This window comes from Eptatretus burgeri, chromosome 7 (assembly GCF_056783735.1).
Source record: "Eptatretus burgeri isolate ZD-2024b chromosome 7, Ebu_testis_v1, whole genome shotgun sequence".
NCBI classification, from domain to species: Eukaryota; Metazoa; Chordata; class Myxini; order Myxiniformes; family Myxinidae; genus Eptatretus; species Eptatretus burgeri.
Genome location: NC_140967.1, coordinates 99,939,630 through 99,956,824, shown reverse-complemented (window position 1 = coordinate 99,956,824; position 17,195 = coordinate 99,939,630). Strand labels below are relative to the sequence as shown.

Below are 17,195 nucleotides of genomic sequence, written 5' to 3'. Positions count from 1 at the left end.
ATCCTTCCCCAGATCTATAACTCCTCACAATTCTATCTCGGAGTTCTACGGACAGTTCCTTGCACTTCATGGTCGAGTTTCTTCTCTGACATGCACTGTCAACTGTGGGACCTTATATAGAAAGGTGTGTTTCTTTCTCAAACATGTCCAATCAATTTAATTAGCCACAGGTGGAATCCAATCAAGTTGTAGAGATATCTTAAGGATGATCAAAGGAAATTGGATGCAACTGAGCTCAATTTGGAGTTCCATAGCAAAGGGGTTGAATAGTTATTCTATCAAGGCATTTCAACTTTTCATTTTTATTTAATTTGGAAGGAAATTGTTAAAACATGTTTTCACTTTGTCATTACAGGGTATTTTGTGCAGATCAGTGACAAAATTTTTTAATTTAATCCATTTTAAAATCAGGCTGTAACACAACAAAATGTGACAAAAGTCAAGGGGTGTTAATACTTTTTGAAGGCACTCCGTGTGACTTGGCATTTGTGCCTTTCCATAGTCCGTAGGTTCCAGCGTATTTTGTCTGAAGAGTTCTGCTTATTCGTGGATACTTTTCGCCTCATTTTATCAAAAGTAAGTACATCACATTAGTGACAGACACTTGCTGCAACTCAGCAATTTCAATTGGTAGAGCATGCAGCGCATTTCGGGCGCAGCGATCAGCGTGCTCACCCTTCTTCCGTTGGTGCTGATGCTGGACCTTGCGATCTCCATACTTGGGTTGTCGTGTTCCACTGTTGGACAGAGTATTTCGAGCATGGTCGGGATTCATACCATAATTCAGGTGGTAGCTTGGATGAGTCAAGGCTAACTGTAGGATCACAGACACGTTAAACATTATAGCTTGGTGTTCGGGTTCGGATCAGTTTAGGTTCTACTAATGTTGAACTTTAACCTCACTTGATTCGTGCTATTTTCTAAATTCTCTTTCATCCAAACAATATGCAGGAATTCAAATCAAAATTTCATTAATTTGCTTCACACTTGAAGGAAACCAAACTCAAATGTATCAAATGCTAGCAGTCAGGTCAGGTTGCCAGCTTAATCTCCCCCTGAGGGAAGTGCAGTACACTGTGATGCAATGGCCTACTGCAAAGCACCAATCGAAAACCAAACAAGAAAAAGAGCAATCAGAGATTGCAGACCCTCGCCAAGATTTCTTTTGAGTGGTGTATTTTTTATAGGCTTGAGGGTACAATCCAATATGGCTGCCAAACCATGTGACCTCTGATATCATATGTGTGAACCTTTTGTTCGTCATGGACAGGCGGTCAGACGTGTAAAGTTTCGCCTCGATCTGTTCAGCCACTTCAGAGAAGATTTTTGAAGGTTTTTTAAATATATTTTTTAAACAATATGGTTGCCGAATCACGTGACCGATGACATCATTAATTTTTTTTTTCTTTATCCCTCGATGACCCTCAAAAAATTTTCATACTGATCGGATGTGGTGTTCTACATATGCAATTATGACGTCATAAGGAGGAACCCTACGACGTCATTATTTTAAAAAAATCACACTCATTCCCCATGAGGAGTACTTGCTGTGTGGCAAGTTTCAAATTTTTCCTTGGTGCGGTTTCAGAGATACAGAGGTCCAAAGTTTTTCCATTTTTCCAATATGGCTGCCACAACACGTGACCTATAATGTCATAATTCCCAATAGAACATTCCACATGAGTTGTCACACCAATAGTGAAAATTTCGTCTCAATCCAACAAGCAGTTGCGGAGAAAAACATGAAAGTTCTGTGCGGACAGACAGACAGACAGACAAACAAACAGACAGACAAACAAACGGACCCAAATGCAATACCCTCTCCTTTGGCGAGGATAACTAGAATGGCACTCGGTAGAGCGCATACCTCCTCTGCCATGCTGAACAGTTTACATTTTGTATCCCACTGATAGGTCGGATCTGCATCTGGACCTGAACCAAAATCGAATCGCTTGTTCTTCTCACCTACCCACTAATCCACCAAGTTTTATCATAATTCGTCCATAACTTCTTGAGATGTCCTGCTCACAAACAAACAGAAAAACAGGGGTGAATGCATAACCTTCATAAACCTTCAGTGGCAGAGTTAATCACTGAATTCTCGTTTTGCTCCGACGAAGAGTTAACCCCTGAGAGTTGTCCTTGCTTCAAACAGCGGTTAGCATACTCCGATAAACGTTCTGTTGATTCCATCTACCATTCTACCTGTCCGCCAATGCACGCCACTAGCCTTCACGATCAACTTCTTATTTCACCATTCCACAAGTTTGTGAATGGATCGGTAATCAAATCCAGGCTCGACAGCTCGAAGGCAAGCGCACTGCCTCTGTACCACCCTGTTGGACCATTTACCCCATAATGGTGAAAGTGCAAAGTTTTGTGTGTCGTATGCGTGTGCCACCTGGAGAAGTTGGCGGTTTTGGAAGGAATAACCCACAAGATGTTCGAGATGAACCAGGCACTGCTGGTAGCGGATATGATGCGTGAGCACCGGAAGGATCAGGGCATGCTGTGCACACAAAGGACATGTGTCAACATGCTAAAGCATGGCAGACATTATTCACACATCAAACATAAAGACAGTTTCATACTGGTGAACAGAAAATGGAAAAGAGATACTGGTTGCTGCAGTAATAAAACCCCAAATATCTGTTATCCTATTATAATAAGCTGTCATTTAAAATTGATGATGACTGGAACAAATATCTCCAAGGGTTTTCCACCATCGGATAGCAGCCCCCCGAGTAGGAACTCAACCTCGCCTACATCAGTTGTCATGGATGAACTGCTGTTGCTTCTCAGGAGGAATAGGATCAGCATTGCGATTGCAGCAACCTTGTTAGACAGAATAAGCAAATTAAAATAACAATCGAGACTGAGGTTTCTATGTTATGGAACTTGCAAATGATGCTGTACATGACGGCTTTATGTGCACAAAGTTAAAGGCAGGTGTCGCACCTGTCACTGCTATGCAGGCATCTACTAGTACATACAAATCTCGACAAAAACTACCCAGCCTCTCAGCGGCTCAGGTACTTCAGGATGACATTCGAGAAGCCGTCACCACTGTACAAGTTTGGCCATCATGCATACCATATGGATGCAATATTGTAATGTGCACTTGCTCCCCATATGATGTTGAAAATGTCTTCAGCTGATGAGTTTACCCAACAAATCCCCATGAAGAAGCCAAAAACGAATCCACTAAATTACAGACAAGTCTCTTACACATAATCAGCAAATTAACAGGATCCACCAAATAATCGGATTGATATAAAATCTGTTTACAAATGATATATTTTGCCAAAAATCGATTCAGCCTTTCCCATCTACTATCATGAGGCATGCTGCTCTGGCTAAGCTAATGGTGGATGTGCTTCCCAGACTGCAAACATGAAGTCAAGACTGTCTCTTTCGACATAATTAAATCTTATAAAAAGTTGCAGCACTCTAACTTCTCACCACAACTTTTGAAAATCTGATCAAAGGTCCTCTTTCTATTCTTGTTCACAGAATCTGTATGAAACTGTGTTGCTCTCATTAGTATTCTCTCATACATAATCGACCCTGGACTGGCAGGATGGCTTAGAAGTACACACACTCAACTTTGAGCTGTCTTGTCTGGGTTCGAATCTCGACTCAGTGATAAACTGTCATCCTGGTGTTTCACAGGCAGGGTAATTCATCAATGTGTGTGCCATCTCTCGGACGGACGTTAAACTGTCTCTCGTCTACCAGCATTAGAGTTGGTGGATGTTGAAGATCCCACAGTGACCTTCGCGAAAAGTAGCTGAGCCATCTTCAACACCTTGAACAAATTACAAATTCCTGTCCTGATTTCCTGTGTCGGAGTGGAGACTCATCCAAGTTTGTACCCCCAGCCAAAATGATGATGATTTTTATGATGATGATGATGATGATGATCATATATTGCCCCTGGAAACTAACTAACCCATCAAAAGTCACCACCAGTGGACATTCTGCTGTTGCTTGTGTATTTGTTCTGGAAAGACTTTCACCACTTGCAGATCTTATGCACACATCATCCTTCAGGTTCACGCACTCAAAAAACACATCTGAGCACAACTTTCTGCAGTCAGACACTCACCGAGGAACAGTGTATGGATTCTGTGTCACGATCAGCCACAGCTTGGCTTGAGCTGACTAGATTTTCCACATTGTTAAAGGAAAGTGTCACCAAGATGTGTGTCTACATGACAAGTCCGAACCTGACACACAGTTTCTCAAATAATCCGAGGCATCCATCCATGCTGCAATGGAGTATGCTTCTCGACTGTGGATTGGGGCTCCTGCAATGTACCTGTTACTCTTTACGGTCCCATTGAAGAAATTCTCCACCAGAAAACTCAATATCAGGACATGATGGTCTCGCACACCAAGCAACGTGGTGGTGTTTTTTATGATAATAATAATAATATTGTTGCGGCCACGGGTACTGAGACACCAGCTTGTCACTCAGGGAGATTAATCCCGGGTTGTCCTCGGAAGAGCCAGACCTGGGGCCACCGCTCACAATTAACGTTGTGGTACGGTAGGTTGTATTAAAACCACGAACGCCACCCAGTTAACCACAAGTTCCAGTGTCCACAGTTTAATTATTCCGTTTAACTAGATAAGAGGTCACATGCTTACCTGAGCGGGGAGCGCACCCTCGGCAAAGCACCAATGTTATCTCGATTAGATTTTAATGAGGGCGGTCGAGCGTTTTAACTGCTGGTGCGTGCCGATGATTTTTGGTCAAATCTGTGGTAATTACCTCCCAGTCTATCTCTGTTCGGACAATGCTAGAGCAATGGAAGGAAAGGACAAATACAGACAGGTTGGAAGTCGACAAATTATTTATTAATAATAAAATAAATAAATAAAAATAACTTTTTATTTTCTGAGGTAAATAATAAATGAATAATTTCCAAAGCAATCAAAATGAATAATTACTGAGGCAAAATCAATCAAAACGACAGTAAAGAGACAGAGAGCAGATGCTTATCAGGGGGTTGACTTACTTACAGCTAAACACAGACAAGGATACCCAGCAAATCATTCAGGGGGGGAAGGGGGAAAGAGTCGTCTCGCTCACCAGAGAGTAGTTGTCCGTGAAGTGAAAACGTCCTGAAATGTGTGTGTGTGTGTGTGTGTGTGTGTGTGTGTGTGTGTGTGTGTGTGTGTGTGTGTGTGTGTGTGTGTGTGTGTGTGTGTGTGTGTGTGTGTCACGTCCGTCGCCAGCACCCAGCCTTGCCGTGCACCCTCTCGCGAAAAGCCTTGACCGCCAGTCAACGTCTGGGAGGGCACCGAGATCGTCTGTCGTGGGTTTAGACCCTGGTGCTGTGACACGGGCAGCGCCTCACACTTCACGAAACTGGTGACATCCAGTGACCCACACAGTTCGTCGCTGACTGACCCGCACCTCACTTGTTGGTGACCGACCCGTGCCTCACTCGTTGTCGACGCTGCTCACACCCACACGCGCACCACACACTCGCTTGCTCAAGCACTGGGAAGGACGAATTGTCTCGTTGTTGGCTCTGGTCAGACACCCACACGCGCACCACACACTCGCTTGCTCAAGCACTGGGAAGGACGAATTGTCTAGTTGTTGGCTCTGGTCAGACACCCACATGCGCACCACACGCTCGCTTGCTCTCTTGCATGCTTCCTCTCTGGCTCGCTTCTTCCCTCACGTGCTTCAACTCTCGCTTCTTTCTCAGCTCGCTTACCAGCTTCTCTCCTTTTCCTCTCTGGCTCTCTTTCTCGTTCTCTTCTCCCTCCTCTTACTTCTCTCTCCTCGCTTTCTTCCTCCGAACGGACCTCCAATTCTGTTTTTATATATCGGCTCGTCTCTGCGGGCGCAGAATCCGCCCCAAGCTCACCCCGCCCCACTTGCGCACGGTTACCATTATGACCCATGCACTCTCATAAAAGGCGGACGTCGGCGCTGGCGAAAGAAATACGTGCAGAAACATTGCTGAGGAAAAATAAGGGTGGGCGTCAGAGCTCACAAAAGAAATGTTTGTAAGTGTGTCTGTCGTAAAGAAAAAAGCTTCCCATAAGAGAGGGGATCTATTCTTTACCCTTCTCAATGCATCACATTTAAAATCCCATTAGACATGGGGATGGGGCTTATCTGAACATGCATTTAAGGAAATAACTGTCAGAAGACCTGGATGTGTGGATGCATTCATCAGACCGGATTCTGAAATCCGTAACAATATGTTTCTGACATGAACACCATCAGCTCTCTCAGCAATTTGCTTTTGGCTTGCCCTTCAAGGTCACATCAATTAATTGACCGACTCTCTTCCAATCCAACTCCTGCATTTCATTTCCTGATGAATCACATATCTGTTGATTTGTGTTTCTACTCTCCATAGACACAGCTCTTTAACAAATGCCTTGTTTGCTCACTTCATTCCCTCAGGATGAGCTTGCGACTTTATTTTTAGTTTCCACAAACTTCAGTTGCTGTAGACAACATATCCAGCACATAAAAAGCCAACAATACAACTTTTTTTCTCTCATTATAACCAGCATCTCCCTTCCCAACTCCCAGTGAGACCTGGCAAATGTCTGAACGCAATCCTGTCCTCCAGAAGCCCTGGCTGCTCAGCTCCACCGTGACCTCCCGTCGCATGCTGTTCTTCTGCCGTATACGCTGAAGAGCTTCCTGCAACGTACATGGGATGAAGCACTTCACATATCCAGCATGCATACTTTGTACAAGAATGCACCAGCACCAAACATTCAGCCATTCAGATCCTGACCTCCCTCAAGATGAGCTTTTGCTTGTCTGTGTACTTGTTCCTTGGACTGTTTGCAAGTAAGTGTCTCAGCTTCAGGTAACTCTTCCACAACTTCTGGTACCTGATGAGCACATGAAGTGTGTTCCAAATGGGGTTTGTTTGTGTACTGTATGCAGTGGCGTGGTACAGCGATATTGAAACAAAAACATACTGAGGATCCCCGGCATAGCTCAGCTGTGCAGGCCGGATTCCAAAATGCACAAGAACAGGAAAGGTGATGACGTCCGAGTTAAACTGCTCTCTATCCAGCTGATCGATGCGTACAGAGCTTGGCTTCTGCCAGAGGTGAGAGTCGGAGGATCAGGCACAGAGCAAAATGATCCTCCACCAAACGCTCTTTCCAAAAACACCACCAACGGGTCCAATTCTCACCACAAACACCCACTGGCCCTTTCTTAATGGTGCAACTTACCATTTGTGGATTTGAAACGATCATGCCTTTGCACTCTTCAGCGTATTTCTGCCAACGAGGTTCATCCCATTGCAGCATCTCCTTAATGGTCTCATCAGGCACGAGGGGACGGCTTTCACGAAGCAAATAAATCAACACCTGGTGCATGGACAGCACCTCTTTCCCATGCTCTGCAATGGAGCAAGAATAGCTCAGATCGTAGCATACCTGCCTCTGAATTGTCAGGTCATGGATTCAATCCAAGGTGGTCAAATATAAACCACCCTTTGAAGTGGGTGTTCATCCAGCTGTTATGTGAAATAGCATTAATTTGTGAACGTCACCTATTCCAAAAGTATCTTTTAAAATAGTAGGCCTTTAAGTTGGTGTGATCTGACCTGCCCCGAGATCTTGAAGATCATTGAGGCACCAAATTGGCATTTCCATGGGAAAATAGACCCAGCAGTACAAATCTTTAATTCCCAATGCTAAAATATTACAGGCAATGCATTTGCAATGTGAGCAGGGTACCAGCATGCATACAATGGCTACCCTTTTCAAAAGTACAATCAATCACCAATGATTTTGCAAGCAGACAGAACACTCGACTTAACATCCCTTCGAAGAATGGTGTACACATTGAAAAACGTCCTGACTGAGAACTGCCAGAATGACAGTTCATTGTTGGGCTGCGAATCAAACCCAGGTTAGGCATCCCAAATGTAAGTATGGTACACTACTTCTGAGCTATGGCATTCCAGATTCCCTGCATGTTGATGACCATCATACCATCAAAAATCACCACCTAATGATGCAATGGCTTCCTGATTACAACAGTCAGTTACGTTGTGTATAAATGGCACTATAAAAATATCAAAAACGCCAGAATATATAAATGTACATGGGTCCAGATGGAAAATAAAATAGCATACAAATAAAATAATGAATTGCCCGGTTTGGAGAAAACCATAAACTTCTTGAAAGTTGTACATCTCTGGGTTCTACATGAAATAATAATAATAATAATAATAACTTAAAACATTATTTTATCTCTGTCGATCTATCCTTATCTCTTCCCATCCATCCCAATCTGTGACCATCCATATATGTATATATATATATATATATATATATATATATATATATATATATATATATATATATTAGGGTGTTTCACTCATGGTGGTAAAAAAATGAAATTTGTTGAAAATTGTCAGAAGGGGTGTCCCCTTGTTTCTTATGACCCATAAATATTTTAGGCAAATATTTGGTTTGATTTGTCAATATTTACTGGTCCCACAGTTGGACAAGATTCCACATTTCAAGTGAAACTTCGAAAAAATCAAATGGAGGAGAAGACAAAAAATTGCAACAAACGTTTATTGAACTGAAAATTAACAAAAAAATTTATGAAAAAGAAATGTAGAACAATTATGCAAGTCGAGCAGGGCAATCAAATCGTTGGGCTCAAGGAGCAGGAGGAAACTTAGCAGTCACTCCAGCCTTTGTTCTCTTGACGGTCTTGCGGTCATGATGAACAACTTTGAGGAGGAACTGCTTCTGCTGCTCGTCTTCGGTTCGGGCTTGGAGTTTTTGTATCAGTGCCACTCCTCTCTCTGCTGCATCATTGGTGACCTGCAGGCCTCGGACGGTGGCTCGAGTTCGTGGATCTTGCAAAACATCTTCCACGTTATGGGTAGTGACCATCCTCCCAGCAAAGATCCCAATGGTCTCTAGTGTTCGCCCTGTTACCAATTTGGAAAGACCGTCAGAGAGAGTGAAGTTCTTCTTTTCAAGTCTCTTGAGTGCTTTCGAGGTTGCTGGACGGCTTAGGTTCTTGACCATGGCCGCCCGGTCATCGGGAGACACTTGTTCGTCGAAGAAGGCTCTTGCTCTGAGAGGTACTCCTTGCTCTGAGAGGTACCAGAGGTGCCTTTGGAGGGCCTTCTCTGCCGTTGACCCGAGTTCTCTATCCACAAACACCTGGAGAATCGCCAAGAACTCCAGGTCATTCTTCGGTGCACAGTTTGGGACAGCTGCCTCATGCCAGAATCTGACGTAAATGAGACTGACGAAACGGGCCAGTCGTCGGACTCCGCGTTTTTCCGAACTCGTCAGCTCCAGTTGTTGCAAAAACAGGGCAATCTTCAGGATATAAATAGCCTTTGCCATCCATCTCACCTGATGGTAGACTCCAGGGGCCCTAAATCGAGGCAGATCTCTTGTCTTGTCCAAGACGTCCCATTTTCCTTGGAATCGTTTGAAGAGGGGAATGCAGGACCTGGGGGAGAGCCGAAGAGGAGTTCATAGGTGTTCTTCAGTACCACCTCGTGAATGTGATGTTGGCATGCCAGCCAAAGAAGAGGTCTTCCAAGGGACTGTTCAATTATGGTGCAGGCTCCGCTAATCATGCCACTGTTGGACGCAGTCGTATCAAATGAGAGACCGATGATCTTGTCAGCAATCTGATACGTGTCCAGCAACCGAAGAACGGTATCTGCTATCGACATATCGGTATTGCTATCGACATATCGGTATGCAATTATCGACATAGCTGACTCAGGGAACCTGTATGTTGTGTGCAATTGCATTCCAAATTCGTAACAATATTTAAAAGTTCATGATAGACGCTCTCAAAAGGCACCGTACATGTGCTCAGTATTTAAGGAGATCCGGATCTTGTCTATACAAGAGCTGAGGCCAAGAGATTAAGGTTTTGTCTTCACAAAAAGAAGAACAAGAAGAAGATGAACAACGACGAGCTCTCTATGAGCAGCGTTCGCTACGCGAGACACTGTTAAAAACGTCAACATACCATTCAAAAGTGTGCGACCTGTTAACACGGTCCCATTTCGCTAAGATTTTGCATGAAGCACTTTTTATAGGAAAGGTTCAAAGGCAAACCTGTGCTGATAAAATTATTGCACTTCAGAAGAAATGAAACACCCTAATATATATATATATATATATATATATATATATATATATATACATATATATATACACATATATATATATATATATATACATCCATCCCAATGTTGAAATATCTATATTCATCTCTAAATATCTCTATATCCATCTCTAAATATCTCTATCCCTATTTCCAAATATCTCTATCCCCATCTCAAAATATCTCCAGATCCATCTCTAAATATCTCAATACCCATCTCTAAATATTTATATCCGTGTCTCTAAATATCTCTCTCCTCTCATTTCTAAATATCTCCATCCCCATCGCCAAATATCTCAATATCCATCTCAATACATGTCAATATCCATCAATAAATATCTATACTGAATATCCATCTCTAAATATGTCTGTATCCATCTCTAAAAATCTCGATACCCATCTCTAAATATCTTTCTTTATCCCCATCTCAAAACATCTTTATCCCCATCTCTAAATATCTTTATCCCCATCTCTAAATACCTCGATATCCATCTCTAAAAATCCCGATACCCATCTCGAAATATTTCTCTCCCCATCTCTAAATATCTTTATCCTCATCTCTAAATACCTCGGTATCCATCTCTAAAAATCCCGATACCCATCTCAAAATATTTCTCTCCCCATCTCTAAATATCTTTATCCCCATCTCTAAATATCTCCATCCCCATCTCTAAATATCTCAATCTGTAAATATCTCCATATCAATCTCTAAAAATCTCGTTACCCATCTCTAAATATTTCAATCCCCATCTCTAAATATCTCCATCCCATGTCCAAATATCTCCATCCCCATCTCTAAATATGTCCATCCCCATCTCTAAATATCTCCATCCCCATCTCTAAATATCTCCATCCCCATCTCTAAGTATCTCCATCCCCATCTCTAAGTATCTCCATCCCCATCACTAAATATATTTAACCCCATCTCTAAATATCTTTAACCCCATCTCTAAATATCTTTAACCCCATGTCCAAATATCTCCATCCCCATGTCCAAATATCTCCATCCCCATGTCCAAATATCTCCATCCCCATGTCCAAATATCTCCATCCCCATGTCCAAATATCTCCATCTCAATCTGTAAATATCTCCATATCAATCTCTAAAAAATCTCGTTACCCATCTCGAAATATGTCCATCCCCATCTCTAAATATCTTTATCCCCATCTCTAAATATCTTTGTCCCCATCTCTAAATATCTTTGTCCCCATCTCTAAATATCTTTGTCCCCATCTCTAAATATCTTTATCCCATCTCTAATTATCTTTATCCCCATCTCTAAATATCTTTATCCCCATCTCTAAATATCTTTATCCCCATCTCTAAATATCTTTATCCCCATCTCTAAATATCTTTATCCCCATCTCTAAATATCTCCATCCCCATCTCTAAATATCTCCATCCCCATCTCTAAATATCTCCATCCCCATGTCCAAATATCTCCATCCCCATGTCCAAGTATCTCCATCCCCATCTCTAAATATCTCCATCCCCATCTCTAAATATCTCCATCCCCATCTCTAAATATCTCCATCCCCATCTCTAAATATCTCCATCCCCATCTCTAAATATCTTCATCCCCATCTCTAAATATCTCCATCCCCATCTCTAAATATCTCCATCCCCATCTCTAAATATCTCCATCCCCATCTCTAAATATCTCCATCCCCATCTCTAAATATCTCCATCCCCATCTCTAAATATCTCCATCCCCATCTCTAAATATCTCCATCCCCATCTCTAAATATCTCCATCCCCATCTCTAAATATCTCCATCCCCATCTCTAAATATCTCCATCCCCATCTCTAAATATCTCCATCCCCATCTCTAAATATCTCCATCCCCATCTCTAAATATCTCCATCCCCATCTCTAAATATCTCCATCCCCATCTCTAAATATCTCCATCCCCATCTCTAAATATCTCCATCCCCATCTCTAAATATCTCCATCCCCATCTCTAAATATCTCCATCCCCATCTCTAAATATCTCCATCCCCATCTCTAAATATCTCCATCCCCATCTCTAAATATCTCCATCCCCATCTCTAAATATCTCCATCCCCATCTCTAAATATCTCCATCCCCATGTCCAAATATCTCCATCCCCATGTCCAAGTATCTCCATCCCCATCTCCAAGTATCTCCATCCCCATCTCTAAGTATCTCCATCCCCATCTCTAAGTATCTCCATCCCCATCTCTAAGTATCTCCATCCCCATCTCCAAGTATCTCCATCCCCATGTCCAAGTATCTCCATCCCCATGTCCAAATATCTCCATCCCCATGTCCAAATATCTCCATCCCCATGTCTAAATATCTCCATCCCCATGTCCAAATATCTCCATCCCCATGTCCAAATATCTCCATCCCCATGTCCAAATATCTCCATCCCCATGTCCAAATATCTCCATCCCCATGTCCAAATATCTCCATCCCCATGTCCAAATATCTCCATCCCCATGTCCAAATATCTCCATCCCCATGTCCAAATATCTCCATCCCCATGTCCAAATATCTCCATCCCCATGTCCAAATATCTCCATCCCCATGTCCAAATATCTCCATCCCCATGTCCAAATATCTCCATCCCCATGTCCAAATATCTCCATCCCCATGTCCAAATATCTCCATCCCCATGTCCAAATATCTCCATCCCCATGTCCAAATATCTCCATCCCCATGTCCAAATATCTCCATCCCCATGTCCAAATATCTCCATCCCCATGTCCAAATATCTCCATCCCCATGTCCAAATATCTCCATCCCCATGTCCAAATATCTCCATCCCCATGTCCAAATATCTCCATCCCCATGTCCAAATATCTCCATCCCCATGTCCAAATATCTCCATCCCCATGTCCAAATATCTCCATCCCCATGTCCAAATATCTCCATCCCCATGTCCAAATATCTCCATCCCCATGTCCAAATATCTCCATCCCCATGTCCAAATATCTCCATCCCCATGTCCAAATATCTCCATCCCCATGTCCAAATATCTCCATCCCCATGTCCAAATATCTCCATCCCCATGTCCAAATATCTCCATCCCCATGTCCAAATATCTCCATCCCCATGTCCAAATATCTCCATCCCCATGTCCAAATATCTCCATCCCCATGTCCAAATATCTCCATCCCCATGTCCAAATATCTCCATCCCCATGTCCAAATATCTCCATCCCCATGTCCAAATATCTCCATCCCCATGTCCAAATATCTCCATCCCCATGTCCAAATATCTCCATCCCCATGTCCAAATATCTCCATCCCCATGTCCAAAGATCTCCATCCCCATGTCCAAAGATCTCCATCCCCATGTCCAAAGATCTCCATCCCCATGTCCAAAGATCTCCATCCCCATGTCCAAAGATCTCCATCCCCATGTCCAAAGATCTCCATTTCCATGTCCAAATATCTCCATCCCCATGTCCAAATATCTCCATCCCCATGTCCAAATATCTCCATCCCCATGTCCAAATATCGCCATCCCCATGTCCAAATATCGCCATCCCCATGTCCAAATATCTCCATCCCCATGTCCAAATATCTCCATCCCCATGTCCAAATATCTCCATCCCCATGTCCAAATATCTCCACCCCCATGTCCAAATATCTCCACCCCCATGTCCAAATATCTCCATCCCCATGTCCAAATATCTCCATCCCCATGTCCAAATATCTCCATCCCCATGTCCAAATATCTCCATCCCCATGTCCAAATATCTCCATCCCCATGTCCAAATATCTCCATCCCCATGTCCAAAGATCTCCATCCCCATGTCCAAAGATCTCCATCCCCATGTCCAAAGATCTCCATCCCCATGTCCAAAGATCTCCATCCCCATGTCCAAAGATCTCCATCCCCATGTCCAAAGATCTCCATCCCCATGTCCAAAGATCTCCATCCCCATGTCCAAAGATCTCCATCCCCATGTCCAAATATCTCCATTTCCATGTCCAAAGATCTCCATCCCCATGTCCAAATATGTCCATCCCCATCTCTAAATATGTCCATCCCCATCTCTAAATATCTTTATCCCCATCTCTAAATATCTTTATCCCCATCTCTAAATATCTTTATCCCCATCTCCAAATATCTTTGTCCCCATCTCTAAATATCTTTGTCCCCATCTCTAAATATCTTTGTCCCCATCTTTAAATATCTTTGTCCCCATCTCGAAATATCTCCATCCCCATCTCTAAATATCTCTAAATATCTTCATCCCCATCTCTAAATATCTTTATCCCCATCTCTAAATATCTTTATCCCCATCTCTAAATATCTCCATCCCCATCTCTAAATATCTCCATCCCCATCTCTAAATATCTCCATCCCCATCTCTAAATATCTCCATATATCTCCATCCCCATCTCTAAATATCTTCATCCCCATCTCTAAATATCTTTATCCCCATCTCTAAATATCTTTATCCCCATCTCTAAATATCTTTATCCCCATCTCTAAATATCTCCATCCCCATCTCTAAATATCTCCATCCCCATCTCTAAATATCTCCATCCCCATCTCTAAATATCTCCATCCCCATCTCTAAATATCTCCATCCCCATCTCTAAATATCTCCATCCCCATCTCTAAATATCTCCATCCCCATCTCTAAATATCTCCATCCCCATCTCTAAATATCTCCATCCCCATCTCTAAATATCTCCATCCCCATCTCTAAATATCTCCATCCCCATCTCTATCTCTAAATATCTCCATCCCCATCTCTATCTCTAAATATCTCCATCCCCATCTCTATCTCTAAATATCTCCATCCCCATCTCTATCTCTAAATATCTCCATCCCCATCTCTATCTCTAAATATCTCCATCCCCATCTCTATCTCTAAATATCTCCATCCCCATCTCTATCTCTAAATATCTCCATCCCCATCTCTATCTCTAAATATCTCCATCCCCATCTCTATCTCTAAATATCTCCATCCCCATCTCTATCTCTAAATATCTCCATCCCCATCTCTATCTCTAAATATCTCCATCCCCATCTCTATCTCTAAATATCTCCATCCCCATCTCTATCTCTAAATATCTCCATCCCCATCTCTATCTCTAAATATCTCCATCCCCATCTCTATCTCTAAATATCTCCATCCCCATCTCTATCTCTAAATATCTCCATCCCCATCTCTATCTCTAAATATCTCCATCCCCATCTCTATCTCTAAATATCTCCATCCCCATCTCTATCTCTAAATATCTCCATCCCCATCTCTATCTCTAAATATCTCCATCCCCATCTCTATCTCTAAATATCTCCATCCCCATCTCTATCTCTAAATATCTCCATCCCCATCTCTATCTCTAAATATCTGCATCCCCATCTCTAAATATCTCCATCCCCATCTCTAAATATCTCCATCCCCATCTCTAAATATCTCCATCCCCATCTCTAAATATCTCCATCCCCATCTCTAAATATCTCCATCCCCATCTCTAAATATCTCCATCCCCATCTCTAAATATCTCCATCCCCATCTCTAAATATCTCCATCCCCATCTCTAAATATCTCCATCCCCATCTCTAAATATCTCCATCCCCATCTCTAAATATCTCCATCCCCATCTCTAAATATCTTCATCCCCATCTCTATCTCTAAATATCTCCATCCCCATCTCTATCTCTAAATATCTCCATCCCCATCTCTATCTCTAAATATCTCCATCCCCATCTCTATCTCTAAATATCTCCATCCCCATCTCTATCTCTAAATATCTCCATTCCCATCTCTATCTCTAAATATCTCCATCCCCATCTCTATCTCTAAATATCTCCATCCCCATCTCTATCTCTAAATATCTCCATCCCCATCTCTATCTCTAAATATCTGCATCCCCATCTCTAAATATCTCCATCCCCATCTCTAAATATCTCCATCCCCATCTCTAAATATCTCCATCCCCATCTCTAAATATCTCCAGCCCCATCTCTAAATATCTCCATCCCCATCTCTAAATATCTCCATCCCCATCTCTAAATATCTCCATCCCCATCTCTAAATATCTCCATCCCCATTTCTAAATATCTCCATCCCCATCTCTAAATATCTCCATCCCCATCTCTAAATATCTCCATCCCGATCTCTAAATATCTCCATCCCCATCTCTATCTCTAAATATCTCCATCTCCATCTCTATCTTTAAATATCTCCATCCCCATCTCTATCTCTAAATATCTCCATCCCCATCTCTATCTCTAAATATCTCCATCCCCATCTCTATCTCTAAATATCTCCATCCCCATCTCTATCTCTAAATATCTCCATCCCCATCTCTATCTCTAAATATCTCCATCCCCATCTCTATCTCTAAATATCTGCATCCCCATCTCTAAATATCTCCATCCCCATCTCTAAATATCTCCATCCCCATCTCTAAATATCTCCATCCCCATCTCTAAATATCTCCATCCCCATCTCTAAATATCTCCATCCCCATCTCTAAATATCTCCATCCCCATCTCTAAATATCTCCATCCCCATCTCTAAATATCTCCATCCCCATCTCTAAATATCTCCATCCCCATCTCTATCTCTAAATATCTGCATCCCCATCTCTAAATATCTCCATCCCCATCTCTAAATATCTCCATCCCCATCTCTAAGTATCTCCATCCCCATCTTTAATATCTCCATATCAATCTCTAAAAATCTCGTTACCCATCTCTAAATATTTCAATCCCCATCTCTAAATATCTCCATCCCCATCTCTAAATATCTCCATCCCCATCTCTAAATATCTCCATCCCTGAGTATCTCCATCCCCATCTCTAAGTATCTCCATCCCCATCTCTAAATATCTTTAACCCCATCTCTAAATATCTCCATCCCCATGTCCAAATATCTCCATTCCCATGTTAGTCTATTTTGTTATTCTGTATGTCTGTTTGTTGCCTACAGGGCACAATTCTAAACCGATCATCATGAAACTTTACCAAGTTGTAGAGGTAGTCTCAACTGAGAAACCCATTGATTTTGAGGTCAAAGATCAAAGGTCATGTTGACGT

The 17,195-nt window shown here is 42.3% G+C and overlaps 1 protein-coding gene across 3 annotated transcripts in view; it reads right to left on the bottom strand.

The window, feature by feature from the left end:
- DROSHA (drosha ribonuclease III) overlaps nucleotides 1–17,195 on the bottom strand; it is a 91,888-nt gene that overhangs the window by 35,374 nt on the left and 39,319 nt on the right. For all 3 annotated transcript variants that reach the window (XM_085889863.1, XM_085889862.1, XM_085889861.1), the window contains exons 13-18: nucleotides 7,231–7,400; nucleotides 6,970–7,094; nucleotides 6,780–6,879; nucleotides 6,575–6,682; nucleotides 2,402–2,509; nucleotides 676–814 (exon numbers count right to left, since the gene is read on the bottom strand). In XM_085889863.1, coding sequence (XP_085745989.1) covers nucleotides 676–814; nucleotides 2,402–2,509; nucleotides 6,575–6,682; nucleotides 6,780–6,879; nucleotides 6,970–7,094; nucleotides 7,231–7,400 — 750 coding nt within the window. The remainder of the gene's footprint in view (nucleotides 1–675; nucleotides 815–2,401; nucleotides 2,510–6,574; nucleotides 6,683–6,779; nucleotides 6,880–6,969; nucleotides 7,095–7,230; nucleotides 7,401–17,195) is intronic.